At 44.5% G+C, this 22349-nt stretch overlaps 1 protein-coding gene across 2 annotated transcripts in view; it reads right to left on the bottom strand.

Moving 5' to 3' along the window:
• BUD31 (BUD31 homolog) overlaps positions 1–22349 on the bottom strand; it is a 255941-nt gene that overhangs the window by 47922 nt on the left and 185670 nt on the right. For both annotated transcript variants that reach the window (XM_044089356.1, XM_044089357.1), the window contains exon 3: positions 7198–7364. In XM_044089356.1, the coding sequence (XP_043945291.1) occupies positions 7198–7364 (167 nt within the window). The remainder of the gene's footprint in view (positions 1–7197; positions 7365–22349) is intronic.

The raw sequence follows: 22349 nt of genomic DNA, 5'->3' as shown, positions 1-22349 counted from the left end.
CCTGGATGAAGCCAATAAATACCTGAACAAAGCCAATACTGGGTGAATACAGCCCCCAAACATATTCAGTGAATTCAGTTCTTACCATAACCCTCAACCCTAGCACAAAACCTGGACGAAGCCAATAATGGGGGGAATACAGTCCCAAACACAGGGATACATTTCAAATATCCATCTTGTACACTTAGAAAATTGCTAGAATAAAAGCTTTTGTTACCATGCACTTTCTGAAGAATATGAAGTCTGATATTGAAGTGCGTCTATTTTTTTTTAACTTTTGTTAACCAGGAAAGTCTGACTTTGAAAAAAAAAAGCTAATTTTTAGCAGAGGCCCAGGGAGAAACACTCCAGACAGCCAAGAATAAAACCAGAGAACGTGTAGCTGTTAGGCAACAAGGACACAAATGCAGAAACCACAGATTTTATGAGGAACAGAAAAAGTATGAAGGAAAATCCTGCAACATTTTTACAAATGGTGGTGGGTAGGGAATTTAGGCTCTTACCAGTTGGGCCCAAGGTACAGGGTTCAAGCCTTATTCTCTTACCCACCACCATGTACACCTGGGGCATTTCACACACACACACACACACACACACACACACACACACACACACACACACACACACACACACACACACACACACACACACACACACACACACACCTCTATGGTAGAGGTGTGTATGTGTTTAGAGCACTACTACAAATACTCCATGGAAGTGTCAACATGCTTAATGTAAATACACTTGTATCAACAAAAACACCTTAACAAGTTGACACCCTTCAGCACATGCTCTGAGATTAAACATAATAATGCACCTTCTACAACCCTTGCTAATTTTATATATATATATATATATATATATATATATATATATATATATAAACACACTAACTCCACGATCACACAATCCCTGGGGAAAGGGCATATTTGGGGACTCTCAGTCTCGCACATCTGTAGATCATCTGTATATGTTGACCAAAGAGACAATAGAGGTCAACAAAAGTAAAATTCACTCAATGTTGGGTGACCCATATATATATATATATATATATATATATATATATAAAGAAAGTGTGTTACATGGAAGAAGCGTGGCATTTGGCAAAGGTAGCTATTTTCTAGCTGTCTGTATAGTGTATACACACACACACACACACACACACACACACACACACACACACACACACACACACACACACACACACACACATCGCTTGTAGCATAGAGTAATAAACATCTTTGATACTAAGAACATAAAAGTCATTCCACACTGTAATAACATGGCCTTGGTATTAATGATTGCAGCTCTCCTTCTGTGGACCAGCTGTTATTTCTATAAAATTAAATCACTCAAATAACCGATCCCCCATTCTTCTAAATGTTATTAATCAGAACTTCAGAAAACATTAAATTGCGCCTACATATTTTAAAATACTTTTGTTTTAAAGAATTAGTATGAAACTACACTTAGTTAATTTACTTATTTCTTTCATTATGTGGATTGGATGGATCTTACTGAGTTAAAGGCCTTTTCTTATGGACAGCCAAGTAAAGCATGTCCCCAAAGCAGACTGACAAATAACTATATGGCATCTTAAAATGCACCCAGTATAGCATGGTGTAAAATGGAACAGTGTATACAAGTTGCAATCAGTAGGTATACAATACAAGAACTTCATTAACCATTCACAAGTATGCTGATCCCTTGTAACATACAGTCCTGAAAGTGTCCCACATCTTCCGTCCGTTTACTCCTGCGTGCTATTCCGTTTCGCTCCTGGCTGCTTGTAAACCCGTGTGAGTTCCCGCTCACAAACTTAGCGATTGCTATCAGGTCCTGCTTGCAAACCCATCTGTTCCCGCTCACAAACTTAGCGACGATGATGTCAGCACACCCGCGACTGTCCTGTTAGGACTTTTCTTCTTAAAGAAGAACGCACGTAAAAAAAAAAAAAAAAAAAAAACTTTCTTTGAAATTAACTAGCCGATTCCAGGGGGGTGCAAGTGCACCCCCTTGCACCTGCCTGCGGGCGCCCTTGGCTATCAGAAAGCGGTTGGAAGCTATTGCCAAACTCTCATGGCCTCTCGACATAGGGGGTAGGACTCTATTCCTCCTAGTTTGTTGATATACCAAACTAATGACATTGTCCGATTGGATAGCAATTGTTTCCAAAGGAAGGGCAGATTGAAATGCTTGCAACCCCAAAAGTACTGCCCTCAGTTCTAGAACGTTTATATGCAGATTGAACTCTAAAAATAGGACCATGTGCCTTGGACTGCTATTCTCTCAAAATCCCCCCCCATGAGGGAAGCATCCGTGGTCACAATGGCGCTGGGCCGAGAGGGGTGGAAGGATCTGCTCCAAAGTTCTGTCTGACTTCATCCACAAAGATAGGTCTTGCTTGCATCAACTTGTTATTTGAATCTGGAAGGACAAAGGGTGGTGGGTTTGGATACCACTGGGTTAACAAAAGCCATTGTAGGTGTCTCATGTGAAGCCTTGCAAGGGGTACTATCGATATTTATGCTACCATTGACCCAAACAGCTGCAGGACCTCTTGAGCTGAAACCATGCTGTGGCAGAGTATCACTGGTAGCTGGATCCTTAGTCTTCGTGGCAAGGGGTACTATTGATATTAATGCTGCCATTGACCCTAACAGCTGCAGGACCTCTCGAGCTGAAACCAAGTTGTTGCAGAGTATCACTTGGACTCTTAGTCTTCGTAGCCTGTGATCCGGGATAGAGATTAAGCAAGAACGGGTACTGAAATTCACAAGATTGGGTTTGAGTCAGATTGGACTTCTCCCAGTTTGTAGAGATTCCCAGAAAATTTGCTAAAGAGAGGGTGTAGAACAAGGCTGTTACCAGTAGATGCATGGTGAGGAGCCAATCGTCTAAGTATGGAAACACCCAGAATCCTTGTAGTCTCAAGTGTGCTGTCACTGCTGCCATGCATTTGGTGAACACTCTGGGGGTGTAGAGTCCAAAGGGCAGAGTGCGGAACTGGTAATGATTGGCTCCCAGCCAGAAGCAAAGGAACCTTCTGGAGCGTTTGTTCATTTTAATGTGGTAATACGCATCCTGAAGGTCTATCGGGCACATCCAATCACCTTCCTCCAGAAAGGGGAGAGTGGACTAAACTGTGACCATCCAGAATTTTGTCTGGATGACTAACTTGTTTAAACAGCTGAGGTCCAAAATTGGTCTCCAGTCCCCTGTCTTTTTTGGCGCCAAAAAGAATCTTTAGTAGAATCCGGATCTGATCTGGTCTGGTGGGACTTTTTGGATGATTCTTTTTAGATACAGCTTTTCTTTCTGTAGAGCTGCTTCTTCCCTTAGACTGGGTGGAATGTCGGGAATTCGTTTTGGTGGATTTGGGTAGGAATCAAATAGAATTTGGTAACCTCTGGTTATCTTCTGCACCCAAGAATTGGTGACAATTAATAGCCAGGCACTGGGATGCAGAGAAAGATGTCCCTTGACTGCTTCCAGAGGAAAGCAATTTGGCCGCTCTTCAGGAGCTCTGATACGGTTGTCCAGAGAAAATCTCTGGAACCCTGATTACGCGGACCCCCTCTGCCTCTGTAGAGGCATCTTCCGGAATAGTTGCCCCCTCTGCCTCTGTGAGTGAACTCGCTACGCATGTCATGAAAATGACCCTGAGACTTTGGTGCCACAATTTCCCACTTCTCTGGTTTCTGGAAAAAGCGCTGAGGAGCGGAGAAACGTACACCAACAGCAGACAGGGTCTTACCATCCTGCTCCCACCTGGCTAGCGTGTCCATTTTAGGGCCAAACAGGGAAGATTGCTTCCACTGGAAGCGTTAAGGAAGGAAGGAATACAGACTTAAAAGGATCCAACGAAGGCGCATCCAGGCGTGATATCTCATAACTACACCTGAACCCACAGCCCTTGCCGCCCCTGCGGTTGCATGTGAAATTAGCCGCCTGGACGAATTTGATATTTATTCTAGAGTTGCTGGCTGCAAGGCTACCTTGTCATTTACCTCGTCAGACACCTGTCCTGATACAGTACCAGAGAGTTTGGAGATGTGGTCTCTCTAGAGTCTGGTGAAATGTGCCAGGTAGTTCAAGGACCAAATTGCAAAAGTCGATGAAGCAAATACCCACTTCCCCATTCTGTCCACTGCTTGGGACTCTGTTAGGTGTGTGAACAGTGTGGTTCTCCTCGCGAGCTCTTTCTTTGTCGCCACCACCGCCATTGCATCTACTGGTAAACCTTTTGAGCAATGTGGATTTTCTTCAGGGGGAGAGAGAATCTTGTCCGGTCTTCTTGGGATTGCCTCAATAGCATCAAGGTTCCTTCAGGCATGCTGCACCACAAGCTCGTCTGCAGGTGGGGTCACCCAAGAGGTAGATGGTCGAACACGAAAAGCCTGCAGAACGGATTCCTCGGAGGAATGTTTTTTGGGCTTCCAATCACCCTTCTGTTTCAAGATCTCAAGGATGTCTCCGAAGGAGACATCTTCAGGGGGGTGATCGTGGGGACCCTTCCCCTTCATCGTAATCCATATCATCTGTAATGGACTCCTCAGTGGAGTCCACGTGCTTCCTCTTGCACGATTTCTTCCTTGGAACTTCCTCAGTGGGAGCTTCTGAGGAGGACCCAGAGGAAAGGGCACCATGCAACAGGGTCTCCTGGGGCTCCCGTGTTCGATGTCCTGGAATGGTGGCCTGTGACAGCTGCAGCTCAGGGGGAGGACAAGTTTGGGGGTCTGAGGCCATAGGCTTGCCTACAGAGTTATTGGCCCTCTCCATTGCCTGGAATGCAGGGCCACCAGAAGAGGGGTGGGAGCCTGGAACAGAGAAGGACAATCTTGGAACCAGGGTCACACTCTGCTCCATTGAGCCCGCTTCCAGGAATGGAGCCCTAAGCTGGATCGGTACAGACAGGGTTTCTGGCACAGTGAATGGTACTGTAGACAGGGTCTGCACCGAACTCTGTACCAAGGAGCCTGTATTCCAATCCCGGGTCTGAGGAAGACTTGGTTCCGAAGGAGCCAAAGGGTCGACTCCAGGGCCAAAGTGAGATCCACTATTGGCACCGAAGCTTAGGGTGCAGAGAGAGGCGTCTGTGTCATGGGCTTCAAAACCTGCAAGGAAGTCGAAGGAGGAGAGTAAGATGGAGTCTGTGAAGCAGTATTTCCAAGTCCAAAAAGGAATTGGGTTTTTGAATCTGAAGGAATCCCCCTGGCTGTCAGCAGCTGGTCCACAATGCGCACCACATCTAGCTTGGAGAGGCTCCTTGTGGATCTCGTATAAATCCTCAAAGGGGACTCTGGACGCTCTAGGAAGGGGCTATATACCTGCCCCAAGGAGGGGGCCACAGACGGGGAATATCGGGTCCGTACTAGAGTGTCTAATGGCACCACCGTCTCCAATGTTGAGATGATCGAGGGAGAAGTGTCCACCTGAGCTAGTGGAACCATAAGAAGGCTCAGTGCTGAGATCGGAGTAGAGGTCAAAATCTGAATTTTGGTCATAGCCAGTACCACAGACGTTGTCGGTGCCAAAAGAGGCACTGACACAATTGTAGTGGATGGTACCAAAATCGCTGCCATAGAAGCTGGCTTCTGGTCCGGTACATAAAGTTTCTCACGTTTGGGTTTAGGTCGTCTCTCTCTCTCACCAGAGGGTGAGGAGGGAACGGAATGCGGCTTCTTTCTCTTTCCTAGGAGGGGGCAAACCCTCCGACACAGAGAGAGCCACTGAAAAAAGGGGGATTTAAGAAGACCCTTTAGAATCAATTTATTCTTTCGTTCAAAGTACAGGAACTAAATCCCTGACAAACAGAGCAAGGCAGTTGGACAGAGAGATGAGGCACTCCCAAACAATACACACAGTCATCATGAGTGTCACTATTCGGCATTTTTCTCCCACACTTCAGGCATTGTTTGAAGCATAAAGTGCCCTTTTTTCCCCAGACATGTCAAATCCAATATAATCAAAGCAACAACAAAAAAAACAATGTTAATATTATACACACAGGCAGAAAGTAACAGAATAAAATACCAACAATGGTACTAGAAGATTACCACAGCGGTTAGAGAGAAGGGAGTGCACCAGCGATGGTACAAAGATTGCCAAGTGGGCAAAAGTTGGAAGAGAGGGTAGAAAACTTGGTGGTGCTAAAATCATCTCAGTCCTCTGTTCCTTCCCTCAACATTTTCTCTCCAATGCTTTTATGCCATGCGCTTTACTCATTACTTTTGAGTTCAGTACCACGATACTTACATTATTAACCATTTTGCTTGGTTTCATGAGGCAGTGAACTTACTGCGCCACACTGTAGCTTTCTACCAACTAACTTTAAAGCTTGGAAAACATTTAAAGTTGGTACCAAAAAGAAAAATGACCTTCCAGAAGACATGCAGTCTAGGAAACCAAATGTCTTCACAGCAAAGGCAATCTACAATACCATTTCCATTTGGAACCTATTATTACTGCAACCAAAGGCGAAATCATGCATTTTATACACATTTTTAAAATAATCATTAAAACTGTTAAGGTATAAGCATCTAAAAAGACCTACCCACACGGCACAAAGGCAGCACTACTGAGACAATTACTATGAAATGTACTGCTTAAACCCTTCTCCCAAAACCAAAGGTTACTAAAATGCTCTGACTTAATATCTGCCTAGAAAATTTTTAATTTAAAATGGATCAGGTCTGTTCTCTTTTAGAGAAGTTACATTACAATTATAGCAATCTGATTTCAGTCTCTTCAGGATATATTACCAGGCAAATAACCTACCCTTCAACTCATTTCCACTCTCCTCCTACCACACAGATTTCCAAGAACTTTTGCCATTTAGTCAGTGGTTTTACCAAATGGCCACCACTGCAATGCAGTATGCAGCATTCTGTACAGTATTCAATTATATGCATACATGCACTTCCACAAAAGGTGAAGGCTCTGCTACAATATCAGAGGAGTGTGAAAAAGTGTACATGGAGAAAGATTCCCTCTTATACTGCTCACACTCCCTGGGACTCCCACAGTCTAATCCTCTTAGGAAGAGATATGAAGTCTTCCAGATTGCTGCCGGGTTGGTATGGGAGGGGAAAAAATACCTACAAAGCCCCCCCACCTTCAGCCTCTACAATTTTTTTCTGAGAAATGATCTCATAAATACTTGAGCCACAGAAAAGATAAAATTCTACTTACAACCTCCAGCTTGCTTTTGGGAACTCTGCAGATACAGTTTGTTCCAAAGTTGGTGTCACGGGTCTGGATGCAGCGGAGACAGCACAAGTTCTCATAACCCTGCTTCTTCCACTTAGCGATTAAGTTTTTATCAGCATATCCTTCCCTAATGCAGTACTCGTACAAATCTGAAAAAAATGCCAAACAAAACACAAAAAGGGTTAAAATATTATAAACTGGACATTTTATGCTTCTTACCTGTTGGGTATAACAATAAAATTTGGTAACTGTATTTTATAGAAGTAGACTAGTTCAGTAATCCTTAACTGCCCCTGGTGGCATTATGGGTGCTGAGAAAGCCATCATAATAAAAACATAAAAGTACAGAAGGAATATCACCACAGAGATTTTATATAAAATGACTTATCACAGATCCTTACAGCAACCTTATGACATTAGATATGCAACAAGGAAAGTTGGAACTCCATCTAGGGAGTCTTGGGGACTAAACAGAAGAACCACATGAAGCAACAACATGGCAGTGACCAAAAAGGTGTAACAGCTGCAGTCATAGGAGGGTCCAAAGTAAAAGGTGCACACTAAATGCCTTTTAGGTCAACTCTAACTACAGTGCTACAGACAAACCTGACAACTAAAAAATACCTTGCTGCAGATGAACTTGGAACATCCTCATGTTACGAATCCTTTTGAAACAGGAGCTCATCAGGCCTGCAGTTACACAATGAAGGGGGAAAATCACAACTCTAGTCATGCAGGTCAACACAAGCAGGGCTTAAGACAAATGTGGCACACTGCATTATTTAGTAACCAACCTCTGTACACAATGTACAAGAACAGAACAAGGTACAAGGGCTTGTTTCTTTTAAGCAGAGAACAATGAGCACTACAAACAAATTTTTAAAAAGTAACACTTGGAAAAAAAAACAAAAAAAAAAAAACAAGGATGCAACAGCCAGTTGCACAACAGAAGTCAGGCTACATCTCCTGTTATACTCCCAAGCAGAACCATATCTGACTAGCAGAGTGGGTGCTACAGGAGTCTGCTGACAAAGAGTGGAAGTGAGTAGCTGACAGTGTCTTGGTGTGTGTGTGTTGGGTATAGTACTGACAAAATCCTACAGCAAAACTATATGAGGAATTCCTAGGGCTCCAGCACTTGCAACCAGAAGTCTGAAGTGTAAAGGTCTGGCAACAGGTATGCACGAATTCTAGATAGAATTCTAGAAGCATGAAGTGAGAACTCGCACAGGGTCTAGTCTAGTGGGTACATCACTCTGACTGTAAATGCATATGCACATACATACATAAATTAAACCTATGCTGAATGATGGATGCAATCAGACTCGTGCCTCCCTCTCTCTTCTGATATCCCAGGAGAGTAACAGATTTACAGGTTTGATTGTCACGATTATAACATGTTGACATTTACAGTTTCAGTGATACCCAAATCTCATCTTACCATTCTTCTCACACATGCACAATGTGCAACTACCATACATATGCACACACATACATATGAATATGTACGTTTTATTTTTATTTATGAAGTACTGCTGACAAGCTAATCAGACATTTGACTGCAAGGGAAGGCTTATAAGCTTTGACTGTAATCTTCAAGCTATTTTGTAATGCATCAGTCAGTCATGTTCTTCTATTACGAATATTTATTTTTTTACTATTATGCTAAAGAAAAGTAGTCAAGACATTGAATAACTGTTGGGAAAGCAAACATACCACCCACACGCAGAAGTAAAAGGAGAGTGCAACACATTACAGTGTCTGTTCATAGGTAGGTACTAGGCTATCAGCCCTAGGGCCCATACAAGCCTAGCCAAAAAATGTACCCTGGCTTTCGCCACCCAAGAAAATTATTTTCCTATGCCCCTGTCGAGCAGAGCCACAGAAGTGATCCCCGGGGTGAATTTCCCATTTCCCATCCAATCATCAAGATTTTTCTTGAAGAGTGCAAATGAGGAGCTCTGTTTGACATAGATAGGTAGTCTGTTCCAGAGTATGGGAAGTCTCTGGGACAGGAATCTATCCCTCCAGCATGTTCTGTTTATTGTGGTGACAAGGTTAAGGTCCCTAGAGCGTGTAGCTCGGAGGGATTGGGATTTCTTTAAGTGGAGCATGTCCAACAGCTCTGGGTTTGACATAGCTTTGTATGTTAGGCAGAGATCGCCCTGAGTAGGCGATATGCGATGGAGTAAAGCTGTAGTTTTTTGAGACGGTCTGCATAGGGCATCTGTTTGAGGCTAGTAATCCTCTTTGTGAGGTATTTCTGTGGTCTTTCCAGTTGTTGTAGATGTCTTGTGAGGTACATACCAAAAGGGGCGTTGTACTCTATAATGGGTCTAATGAGTGATGAGTAGAGGGGAACAATGACCTCTTTTTTTCTGGATGAGAATCCTTTTGTGAGGAGATGAGCCACATAGAAGGATTTCCTGACCACTGTGGCGATGTGATTATCAAAGGAGAGACTACTGTCCACCTGTGTCCCAAGGTCTCATCACATTTTCGGCATTAAGTAGACTACCAGCTATGTGGTAGTTCATGGGTACAGAGTTTTTACCAAAGGGGATGACAATACACTTTTTGGCATTGAGCTTCAGGCCATGGCTTTGACACCAGGAATCTGTCTCAGTGAGGCCCTTTTGTAGTTTGTCCACATCGTTAGGAGTTTCGATTATGGCTCCTAGTTTGCAGTCATCTGCAAACTTTGTTAATAAAGACATTCTGTGTTGGCCTGCACTTCAGAGAAGTAGATACCAAACAGGAGAGGACCCAGGACTGAACCCTGTGGTACACCACTTGTCACTGGTCTGATGTTGGATTTGGAATCCGCTACTTTCACAGTGTGGGTTCTGTCCGTGAGCCAGTCGGCAACCCATCTTATGACATAGGGATTTATACCTAGTTTAGTGAGCTTATCTATAATTCCAGAGTGGGGGATGGTGTTGAAAGCCTTGGCGAGATCTAGATAAGCTGTGTGAACCATTTTACCATCATCTATGGCTTTGGTGACTGCTTCAAAGAAGTCAATCAGGTTTAGGAGACATGATCTGCCTTTTACAAATCCAAACTGGGTAAGGTCCAGAGTTTGGAGATTACCAATGTCTTTGTTTATGAGTTCCATGATGATACGTTCCATCACCTTGCAGACCAGGCTCATCAGGCTAATGGGGCGGTAGTTCCCGGGGTCCGTCGTGGCTCCCCCTTTGTGGAGTGGGATAACTGTCGCGGTGCGCCATTCAGTGGGTACAAAGCCTGAGGTGAGGCTATGATTGAACATGGTACTTAGGTGGGGTGCCAGTTCATTCTGTAGTTCGTGTAGAAAGCAGCCTGGGATATTGTCAGGTCCCATGGATGCTGTGTTCTTGGCTTTGGAGAGTGTGTTTTTTACCTGTGCAGCCATGATTATAGGAACTTTGCATTATTCCAGTATAGAGATGGGCCCTCTAGGGGGTGAGAGGGGGGTAAAGATAGCACTGAACCTATCTGCTAGGATGTTGGCAATATCAGTTGGTTCTGTATATTTAGTGCCATTATGCTGTAACTCGGAGCAGATCTGAGTGTTCCCATTTAGATTCTTGACATAGCTATAGATTGCTTTGTGGTTGTCTTTAGAGTCAGTGGCAATTTTGTTTTCGTAACTAGCTTTGGAGGATTTTATGAGGGATCTCAACTTCTTACTGAGGTTGACCAGGGAGTTCCTCCGGTCATGGGATTTTACTCTTTTTTGCAACAGTTTCTTTCTTCTGTTGTAGAGTTTGTTTATGGCAGAGGACCACCAGATTGGCTTCCTTTTTTTGGAGGATAACATCTTGGTTCTATTAGGGATAGCATGATCCATGCACTCGTGTAAGTGCTTATAAAGTGCATTTGTGTAGGATTCGGCAGTCATACCTCTATTGTCCGTCTGCATGGGTGTCATGAAGTTTGCCACTTCTGTCTTAAATGTGAAGTTGGCTTTTGAGAAGTTTTTTACGATGCTTTCCCTAATTGGGGCTGGGGGTGGGATGTGGATGTCTAGGCTGATTAGCTTGTGGTTGGATCTGACCAACGAGGAATTGACCTCTGGTGTGGAACACCGGTTTCGCATGTTGGTGATGACCAGGTCTAGGATATTGCTGCCCCTGGTGGGGGTGTGAATAAGTTGATCCAAGGCGTTGGAATTTATGAATTCTAGAAAATGTTGAGCAAAAGTTGGTACATGAGTAGTTTTCCCAGTTAATGGTGGGGTAGTTGAAATCGCCCATTATTAGGGTGTTGGGTTGTACCCTAATACTTTCCAGTGTATCAAGAAAGGAGGAGTGTGAATCCTGGGGCATGGTGGGGGGTCTGTAGCAAGCTATAATTTGGACTGCAGTCTTGCCCAGAGTTAGTTGCACTTGGATAATCTCGGATGCATTATGCTGTGCAACTAGCCTGGAGGTGTGGATATCCTTAATGAATATGGACACGCCTCCGCCTTTAGTGCTTTTTTCTGGGTTAGGTGGCCGAAAGGTGTGGTATGAATTGAAGCCTGGTAATGCAGGGGTGCTCTCTGGAGCTTTGAACCAGGTCTCTGTCACTGCACAGATGTCAATGTTCTCCATTTTAAGGAGTGCCTCGAGTGAGTGCATTTTGAGGTTTAGACTTCTAGCATTGAGTAGCATTACCCTCAAATTTTGCACGCTTGTACCGGTATGGTGGTGATTTTGTCATTTGAACCTTGTCTAATAAAGGCACTACAGGGGTGGCAAAAGCCTTAGTCAGTATCCGGAATCCTAAGGGCGACAGATGCAGGCCATCTCTGGCAAAGCATCATGGACTGTCGATCATGTCGTCCCAGGCAGACAAATACTGGATCCCCTTAGAATGACACCAGAAGCTTAGCCAATTGTTGAAGTCAATCATTTTGTCCTTGTACTGTGGTATCATTCTGGGTGATGGCAGGATGCTACTCAGGGTTAGGGTCATACCTGCCTGTTAAAGAACCAACTTCCCCTGTAATGTGTCACTACTAAAAGGTGGTGTGAGCTGCTGACCAACTGCCATTTCCTGTCTTCCAGCACATGGCAGGAATGTATTTCCCTTTTTTGTTAACATACCAGACAATTATATTGTCCAAATGACGAGACTACACCCTGCATATGTGCATGTTAAATAGTCCTGAGAAGCAACCAGGGTTTAGAAAACAAATGCTTTCATTTCCAAGTCAATGATGTCCAAGCACCTTGGGCAGTATACTCATACAGTGCTCCTCCCCCAAAGAAGATGCCACCATGGTGACTGTAACTTGATGTGTCCTGATCTGAAATGGGGCTCCCTGACTGTGCACTGGTATGTTCCATTCACTACTGAAAAGACATTCAACACGCTCTGGGGATTCAAAATTGATGAGATAAAGTCAATCTTAAATCCTTAAAGAACAGTATGGGAGAGGTGTACTTACACAATGACATTGGAATCTAAACTCTTGCATACAAGTGCACATCAGGTTGTTGAAACCACGTACATAACACCCACCTCATGTAGTACAACACACACACAGACTAACATATGCTGAGGTACTTAAAAGCAGAATTCCTAAACAACAAAGATTGAATAGATTACCTGTTAAAGCTATACCTCAGCAAGCCCAAAAGGCACTCAGAAAAAAAACACCACCTAACACCACACATACTGGTCTCTCTCAGTGGTAACCCAAACACTAAGCCCCTAAGGCAAGCAAACCCACTTCTTAGGACTCTAGTCATAGGGGACTCCACTGTAAGACACACTGATGCCCCTCTAACCAGGCTGAAAGTACAGTTTTGTACCTACCATAAATGTAGATGTTAGAGTGCTAATACAGCTGCAGTCATAACAGATGGGTTCTCCTGCCGTCAGGCCGGTCCTCGGTCGGCCGAATTCCAAAGTCTAGGTCCGGCGTCGGTTGTCGTCGCTTCTTCCCTGACGTCAGTGCGACAGGGGTATAAAAGAACCAGCAGACGCCATTTTCTTCAGTTTTTCTTGCCCCAGATGTCAGGTGCCCCCAGAAGGAAGGCAATACATAAATTTGTGTAATAAAGCAATGCCATATAATCAAAATACAATAGTGCAAGCAAATACATCATGAATGAATACCCCAAACAGGTTGCTGGAGGAGGTGTTAGCCAATAGGCCTGTCCCAAGAGGGGAAGGAGGGAGGGAAACCTGGACTGCAGCTGTATTAGCACTCGAACATCTACAATTATGGTAGGTACAAAACTGTACTATGTTCATCGTGCATACAGCTGCAGTCATAACAGATGGGTAGAATCCCAAAGCTAAGAAGGGGGTGGTAGGCACTAGGTGGAACTAGGAGGAGCCAGAATGCCCTGCAAGACTGCAGTGGCAAAGCCCGCTCTAGATTTGGAGTATAATGGAAGGTGGTAGTGCTTGGAGAAGGTATGCAAAGAACTCCAAGTGGCTGCTTCCAAAATATCTTTGGTAGGAACTCCTCTGAGAAAAGCTGCAGAGGTAGCCGTGGCCCTTGTGGAGTGAGATCTGATGCCTGTAGGTACAGTTTTGCCATGAAAAGAATAACAAAAGCGTATGCAGTGGGCTATCCATTTTGAGATTGTCTGTTTGGAAATTGGCTTCCCTTGAGCTCCTATAGCATAGGACACAAAGAGATGTTCTGATTTTCTGAAAGGCTTTGTTCTGTCCAAATAATAACGCAGTTGTCTGTGGATGTCCAAGGAATGTAGTAATCTCGCCCCTTTGTTTTGAGGATTAGGGTAAAAGGTAGGTAAGTGTATAGCCTGATTCAAAGCTACCCTGGATACCACTTTTGGCATAAAGGACAGGTTGGTTCGTAAGGAAACTCTGTCCTGATGGAAGATGATAAAAGGCTGCACAGCCATGAGAGCTTGTAGTTCCGATACCCTACGAGCTGAGGTAATAGCCAGAAGGAAAGCTGTTTTCCATGACAAATATTGCAAATCTGTTGAGGCCGCTGGCTCAAAAGGAGGCAAGGTCAGCTTTTCTAGAATGAAATTGAGATCCCAAGCAGGTATTGGTTGTTTCCTTGGGGGTTTTAGATTCTTAGCCCCTCTGAGGAACTGTCTTAAGAGAGGGTGAGAGAATAAAGGTGGATCAGTGTTGTATTCTGCAGAAATGGCTGAAGCATGGATTTTGATGGAGGAGAATGAAAGTCCACTGCTTAGTAGCTCAGCTAGATACTGTAATATTTGAGGTAAATTCAGTTTTCCAGGATCCTGGCCCTTTTTCTCATTCCAGACACAAAACCGTTTCCATTTTGCAGAGTAAGCTTTTCTAGTGGACGGCCTTCTGGCCTCCAAAATGACATCCTGCACCTCCTTGGAGAGTAGGGTCTGTTGTGATGCTAAGGAATCTTCCATGTGGCTAGATTGAGTGTTTTTAGCTGACTGTGAAGAGTTTTGAAGCTGTGCTGAGTCAGAAGAAGAGGCATTAGAGGCAGGGTCCATGGTGGGGAATGCGTCAGGCTCCTCAGGAGTGGGTACCAGTGTTGTCTTGGCCAGTCTGGAGCAATGAGGATCATCTTTGGTCTGTCTGCTCTGGTTTTTAATAGAACTTTGGGCAGCAGAGGAAGAGGTGGGAAGGCATAAACTGTCATTGATGTCCAACTGAAAGAGAGAGCATCCACTCTCCAGGCCTTTGGATGGAAAATCCTTGAGCAGAATTTTGTCAATTGGTGATTTTTGTGGGAGGCAAAGAGATCTATGTCTGGCCTTCCCCATGCTTGAATTATCTCTGTAACAACTTGAGGATGCAACTTCCATTCGTGTGGATCTGTCATATTTCTGCTTAGGTTGTCTGCCAGCGTGTTTTCCTTGCCTGGCAAATACTGTGCTTGAAGTTCGATTTGTAAGTCCAGAGCCATGTTCCAAAGTGACATGGCCAGCCTGCATAGGGGGTATGAATGGGTTCTTCCCTGTTTGTTTATGTACCACATTACTGTGGTGTTGTCCGTCCTTATCAATAGTTGACCTAGTTGCAGAAGGTCTTTGAAAGCTATAATAGCATTTATTACTGCTAGCATTTCCTTTTGATTGATGTGAAGGTGCTTTTCTTTTTGGGACCATTTGCCCTGAATGCACCGATCTGTCATGTGTGCCCCCCAGGCGTAGTCCGAGGCGTCTGTTGTGATGACTTGATTTGCTTGAGGCTTGCTGAATGGGAGACCTGTGTTTGTTTGGCATGCTTGAGCACACCACAGAAATTCCTTTTGAAGACATGGAATTAGTGGTATTATTGTTTCCAAACTGTGGCTGTGTTGAGACCATAGGTTTTTTAGGTACCATTGAAGTTTCCTCATATGCAGCTTTGCACATGGGATTAGTAAGATGCAAGATGCCATGAATCCCAGAGCCTGCAGGATTTTCCTTGCAGTCAGCCTGGTGAAATTTGCTAGTGTTCTGAAGTATTAAGTTAGTTGCCCCTGCTTCTCTGGCGTGAGGTAGGCCATATGGGTGTTTGTGTCCAAGTTGGCACCCAGGAAAATTATTTTCCGAGAGGGTGTTAGCCTTGATTTCTTTTTGTTGACTGTGTATCCCAGATAATTCAACAACATTATTACATAAGCCAGATGTTTCAGAAGTATGTGCTTGCTGTCCGCTTGGATCAGGCAATCGTCCAAATAGGGGTATATTTGTATCCCTTGAAGTCTGCAGTAGGCAATTACTGATGCCAGGCATTTCGTGAATACTCTGGGCGCAGTAGATAAGCCAAAGGGCAATGCAGAGAATTGATAATGGGTTGAAGCTGCAGGAAATCTGAGTTATCTTCTGCAATTTTGTCTGATTGGGACATGCAGGTATGCCTCCTTGAGGTCCAATGTTACCAGCCAAGACTCCTTGCCCAGCATGGGAAGAAGCTGCTGTAGAGTGAGCATCTTGAATTTTGGTACGAGTAAAAATGTGTTTAGGATGGATAGGTCCAAAATAGGTCTCCAATCTTTTCCCTTCCTGGGTACCAGGAATAGTCTGGAATAAAAACCTTGACCTTGTTCGTGAGTAGGTACCTCTTGAATAGCTTTCATGTCTATGAGATCTGAAATTTGTCTTTGTGCCTCTGCCCTTTGATTGTGTGGCAGGTTTGGCATGCCTCTCATTTTTGGAAGGGTGTGAAAATGGAATCTGTAGCCTCTGTTTATAATGTCCAGGATCCATTTGTCTTTTGTGACAATATGCCAATTTTTTGAAAATAATGCCAGTTTTCCGCCTAAGGGTGCTACCATTTGAGGCTTGCTTGGCATGCAAAGGGGAAAGTCATTGGGCTTGCTTTATGAATGGCTGCGAATTATCCTCACCACCTCTTTGTGTAGGAGCTTGCCATTGTCTGCCTCTAAACGATCCTTGGGATTGCCCTCTGCCCCTCGGGTGCCCGTATCTACCTCTTTGGGATCTGTCCGTGGCTGGAAAGGACCAATTTTTGGAAGGCCAATTTCTACCGAAATGTGGGGGCTGTACCTGTAGAAAATCTCACTGTTTGTTTTGATCTAGCCTTTTCCTCCATTTTCCTTAATACCTCCTCAGCATTAGCACCAAATAATACATCCTTTTGTGGAGGGGCATCTAGTAATTTAGCTTTGACATGATCTGGTAAGGTTTGTTCCTTGAGCCAGGCATGTCTACGTATGACTGATCCTGTAACAGCAGCTCTACATGAGGCCTCTAGAGCATCAAAACCACATTGTAAGGTAGGTTTACCCACTTGTTCTGCACTATGCATCAAATCCTGCAACTCCTTCAAGTCTGGTTGTTCAGGTTGTGACATTTTACTTCTCAATTGTGATAACAGAAACTGTTGGTACTTTAGCATATGAAACTGGCAGTTTAGTGCCCTCATGGTTAAGGTAGCCGAGGTATATACCTTTTTTCCCCACCTTTCTAAGGATCTGGAATCTCTCTCGGAAGGTAATGGATTTTTAGCAGTGGAGGCCTTAATTCCCTTGGGGCCCTGTGAGATAGTTTCTGGGTCAGCAGCATGGCTTTTGTACAGAAATTGGTGTGACTCAGGAACCCGGTAGTACCTGTCAGGCTTGACTGGGGCTGGAGGTAGAGAATCCGGGTTAAGGCAGGCCTCCCAGTACACATCATCTAGTATGTCCAAGACAGGAGGTATAGCCAGAGGCCTGTGCTGAGGTAGCAAGAGAAATTCCCTAAGCCTTTTCTTGGAATCTGAATAATCTTGGCCTTCCCAGTGGAAGTGTTCCCTTAAGGTATGCAAAGTTTCCCCAAATGAGTAATCCTCTGGGGGGGATACAGAAGGAATGGACTGCATCGGAGTCTTCAAAAGGGGAGTAAGGATGTTCCTGTTCATCAGAGTGCTCTGATATAATGGAGCCCTGATCAGAGGAGGGGGATTCTTCCTCCACTCTGGGCCTTTTGTCCGGGGGGGGGGGGTTGAGAACCCCTGATAAGAGTAATTAAATCCTCAGCCATTTTAAGCATCTGTTTTTTAGGCATGGGGCCTGGAGATGGGCCCTGTGTAGCTTGCCTCTTAGAATGCATGGCTGCTTTAGACTTAGTGAAAGCCTTGATGGAAAAAGAAGAGGAAGGTCTGAAGACACCTTGAGAGGAGGTAGACCTGTCCACAGTTTGAGATTCACCTCCAAGAGTGGCTTCGGTATCTGTAGTCGGGGTGTGGGCCGAGGAGCCTGCGACCTCGGGCACAGGAGACACCGCCAATGAAGTGTCATCGGTAGTCAGGGGCTGCGTAGGCGCCTCGCTGAGAACCGGACCACATGTAGTCGGCTTTGGCGTGGCGTCGGTCCTTATCTTTGCGCTTTTTAGACAAAACTGGAGTCGGAGTATCCGACGACATAATATAGTTAAATGTTTTGCCAAAATAATGCTGGGCGAACTCCGCCTGACGCTTAATGGTGCGCTTGTTGAATATAGCACAAAAGCGACAGACTGAGATGTCGTGGTCTGGGCCTAAACAAGGAATACAGAGGGAATGGAAATCCTTATGCGGTATTTGCTTCCCATAAGAAATACAATTATTAACTTTGTCTGACATCGGTCTGAGGCAAGAAAAGTTTCCCCAACGGGGTACTTAGCTTTCAAGAAGACTTCGGTTGCAAAATTTTCGTAATTTCAGGAGCTGGCTGACCGGCACTTGCGAACTGCTTCTGCTTCGGGCACCGCGCGGCAAGAAAGACTGACGAAAATGGCGTCGGCTGGTTCTTTTATACCCCTGTCGCACTGACGTCAGGGAAGAAGCGACGACAACCGACGCCGGACCTAGACTTTGGAATTCGGCCGACCGAGGACCCGCCTGACGGCAGGAGAACCCATCTGTTATGACTGCAGCTGTATGCACAATGAACATCAAGGAAAAGATAGAATCCTTCAAATCATGTATGCACTCAAGTCACTATGCCACAGGTACCAGTATGATTCCACCATAGTCCATGTAGGTGTGAAGACCTGAGATGTACCCCCCCCCCCCCGGACTACATGAAGAGAGACATTATGGAGTTTTCAGACTATGTTCTCAGCCTATCACTGAGCCGCATATTACCATCACAGAGGACGAGGTCACACTGAGCAAAAAAAAAAACAATTTCAACAACTGGCTGTCTTTCTGGTGCCATACTAAGGGGATCCAATATTTGTCAGCTTGGGAGGACATGGTTAACAGATCATGCTGCTTTGCCAAAGACAGTTTGCATCTCTCCCCTCTGGGCTTTCAAAATACTGGCTAGAACTTTATCCAACCCCCACAGTGCTTTTTGACAAACCTACTGACATAGCACAATCAACTCAACAGAACCTCATGGTGTTACTGCTCAATATCAGGAGCCTAAATAAAATACTCCATTCCTTCAAGCCCTCCTCACACTTGAGAAAATAGATATCTGTGCAGTTAACGAGACAGTTAAAAATGGCAGAGAGTACCCTGGCAGTGCAAGGTTTTAGTGCCTTCCACACTTTTAGACCAGTAGCTGCACAAAAAAGGCTAAAGGAGAGGGTGGGTTCGAAGAGTTTCAGCTTTTGAAGCGTTTGTTGTAGCAGTTTGTGTTTGTTTTGTTTTAACGGTAAAGGAGAGGTGTCTCAATATACATCAATAACTAGCATACCTTATAGACTGGGAATCCCACACAGCCTCAAATCTACAGGTACACAGATTCCTGGATTTCTTAAATACAAACACCCTTGACCAAACAGTGAATTCACCCACTTAACATACCTGACCTTGTGCTTACAAATATGGTAGAACACTGCCCCCCTCTCCAATGTCTCAACTTCCTTGGTAAGGTATGACCCTAAAGCCATAGCCTTCAAAAATCAAAAAACTCCATAATCCCATTAAAACTAGTAACAGTTAAGAACTTTCAAAATCCAACACCTTCCAAATCCAGAGAACCCGGCGGCCTATGCTGAATTGCTCTCAAACTCAGTACAACCATGTCAGTGGCTGCACAGAGGCTGCTATACCTACCAGAAGCAAGCCAGAAACTAGCCCTAGAAACAAACCACTCTGGTGGCACCCCAAACTAAAAGTACAGTTGTGTACACTTACAATAAATGTAGATGTTAGAGTATATTCACTGTTGCAGTCATTACATTTGGGTTATCCCTGCCAGGGTAGCCCTCGGCTGGCCCGAATACCAGAGACCGAGTATTTCTGTGTCTGTTGCTGTAGGACTGACGTCAAGTCGACAGTAGTATAAAGTAAGGCAGCTGATGCCATTACATCAGTTTTTCTTGTCCTAACCTGTCAGGAGACTCCAAGTAGGAGCTAGGTTCTGGTGGAAGAAAGTACAGTTGTGTACACTTACCATAAATGTAGATGTTCGCGTGTATTCACTGTTGCAGTGATCACATTTCGGTTATCTGCTTGCAGTAGCCCTCAGTCAGGCTGATTATCAAAGTCTTGGGTCCTGTGTCAGTTGCTGTCTCATCTTCCATGATGAGAGGTCGTCAGGGGTATAAAGCATTCAGCCGACACCATTACATCAGTTTTTCTTGCCCCAGATATCAAGTGCTCCCCCTAATGGGAAGCAATTAAATATATATATATCTATATATAGATATATATCTATACAGATCCACACACACACACACACACACACACACACACACACACACACACACACACACACACACACACACACACACACACACAAGGTTATACCTCCAAGAAAAAATCAAATACACCAAAAAGGCTTTTAATATAGTGAAAAGGGAATAGAGGCATAGCCAAAAAAGTTAGGGGGCTGGAGGGAGGGTAACCAGGACTGCAACAGTGAATACACTCTAACATCTACATTTATGATAATTGTACACAACTGTACTATGTTCTTAGTGTTTCACTGTTGCAGTCATCACATTTGGGTAGATTCCCAAAGCTAAGGATGGGAGGAGGAATTTAAATAGCATTAGGACCAGCTATAAGGCCCTGCAAGACTGCAGTAGCAAAACAAGCCCTGGACTTTAGACAAAAAATGGCAAACGGTAATGCTTGGTGAAAGTATGTACAGAACTCAAGGTAGCAGCTTCTAGGATGTCCCTGGTAGGGACACCTCTGAGAAAGGCTGTAGAAGTAGATGCAACCCTGGTAGAATTTTGTCTTATCCCCTGTGGGATAAGTTTTCCATGGTGCTTATAGCAGAAATAAATGCAGTGGCCTATCCATTTAGAAATTGTTTGCTTTGAAATGGCCTTCCCCTCGGACCCTGCAACAAATGCCACCAGCAAGCTGCTCTGATTTCCTGAGAGGCTTAGCCCTGTCTAAGTAATATCTAAGTTGTCTGTGCACATCTAAGGAGTGCAGTATACGTTCTCCTTTGTTCTGTGGATTAGAAAAGAAGGTTGGCAAATGAATGGACTGATTAAGAGCCACACTGGATACTACCTTGGGCATGAAGGAGGGATTGGTTCTGAGGGACACCCTGTCCGCATGAAAGATGATGAAAGGCTCCACTGTCATGAGGGCCTGTAATTCAGACACCCTTCTTGCTGAAGTGATGGCTAAAAGGAAGGATGTTTTCCAAGAAAGAAATTTCAACTCTGCACTTGCAGCTGGCTCAAAAGGAGGCAGAGTGGGTTTTTCCAATGCAAAGTTAAGGTCCCAGGCTGGAGTTGGGGCTCTCCTAGGTGGTCCCCCCTGCTTGTTTATGTACCACATAACAGTGATGTTGTTCGTCTTTACCATTAATTGTCCTGGAGGAATGTGGTCCTTGAAGGCTGTCAGAGCATTCTCTACAGCTAACATTTATTTTTGATTGATATGCAGGTGCATTTGACTTTGGTTCCATTTGCCCTGAATGCACTTACCTGCCAAGTGAGCCCCCCATGCATAGTCTGATGCGTCTGTTAGGGTTTGGGCGGCAGGGGGGTAGAGTGAATGGCAGCCCCTTGTTTTGGTGGCAGGCATCTGCCCACCAAAGGAATTCTAGCTGTAGGCAAGGTATGATAGGAATCATTGCTTCTAGATCCTGAGAATGTTGACACCATAGGCATTTTAGATACCACTGTAGTTTCCTCATATGCAGTCTTGCGCATATGGAATTAGTAGAATGCAGGAGGCCATGAACCCCAAGACTTGTAGAATTTGCCTTGCAGATAGCAGGTTCTTTGTGTCCACTTGTTTGAAGTAAGTGGTCAAATGAATTTGTTTCTCTGGCGTGAGGAAAGCCATCTGAGAAGTTGTTTTCAAGCTTGCTCCCAGGAATACAATTTGTTGACAGGGTACCAGATGAGACTTCTTTTCGTTTATGGAGTACCCCAGACAAGTTAGCACCTTTTGTATAAATGCCAGATGATTCATAAGTATGTCCTGGCTTTCTGCCCGAGTTAGACAATTGTCCAGGTATGGGTATATTTTTGAATTTTTCTTTGCCTGCAAAATGCAATGACAGGCGCTAGGCACTTTGGGAATACCCTGGGCGCAGCAGATAAGCCAAAGGGCAGTGCAGAGAACTGATCGTGCCTGTAGCCTGCTTTGAAGCGTAGGTAATCTTCTGCAAGATTCCCCGATTGGGATATGCAGGTAGGCTTCCTTTAAATCCAGTGTTGCCAACCAGGTATCTTTGCCTAGCACAGGAAGTAGCTGGTGAAGAGTTAGCATCTTAAATTTTGGAATCACCAAAAAAGTGTTCAAGTTAGAAAGGTCCAGGATAAGACACCATGAATTGTCTTTTCTGGGTA

The sequence above is a fragment of the Protopterus annectens genome, chromosome 12.part0 (assembly GCF_019279795.1).
Source record: "Protopterus annectens isolate FY-2018-M chromosome 12.part0, PAN1.0, whole genome shotgun sequence".
NCBI lineage: Eukaryota > Metazoa > Chordata > Ceratodontiformes > Protopteridae > Protopterus > Protopterus annectens.
Note: the sequence above shows the minus strand (reverse complement) of the source record. Positions and strands in the feature narration are given on the sequence as shown.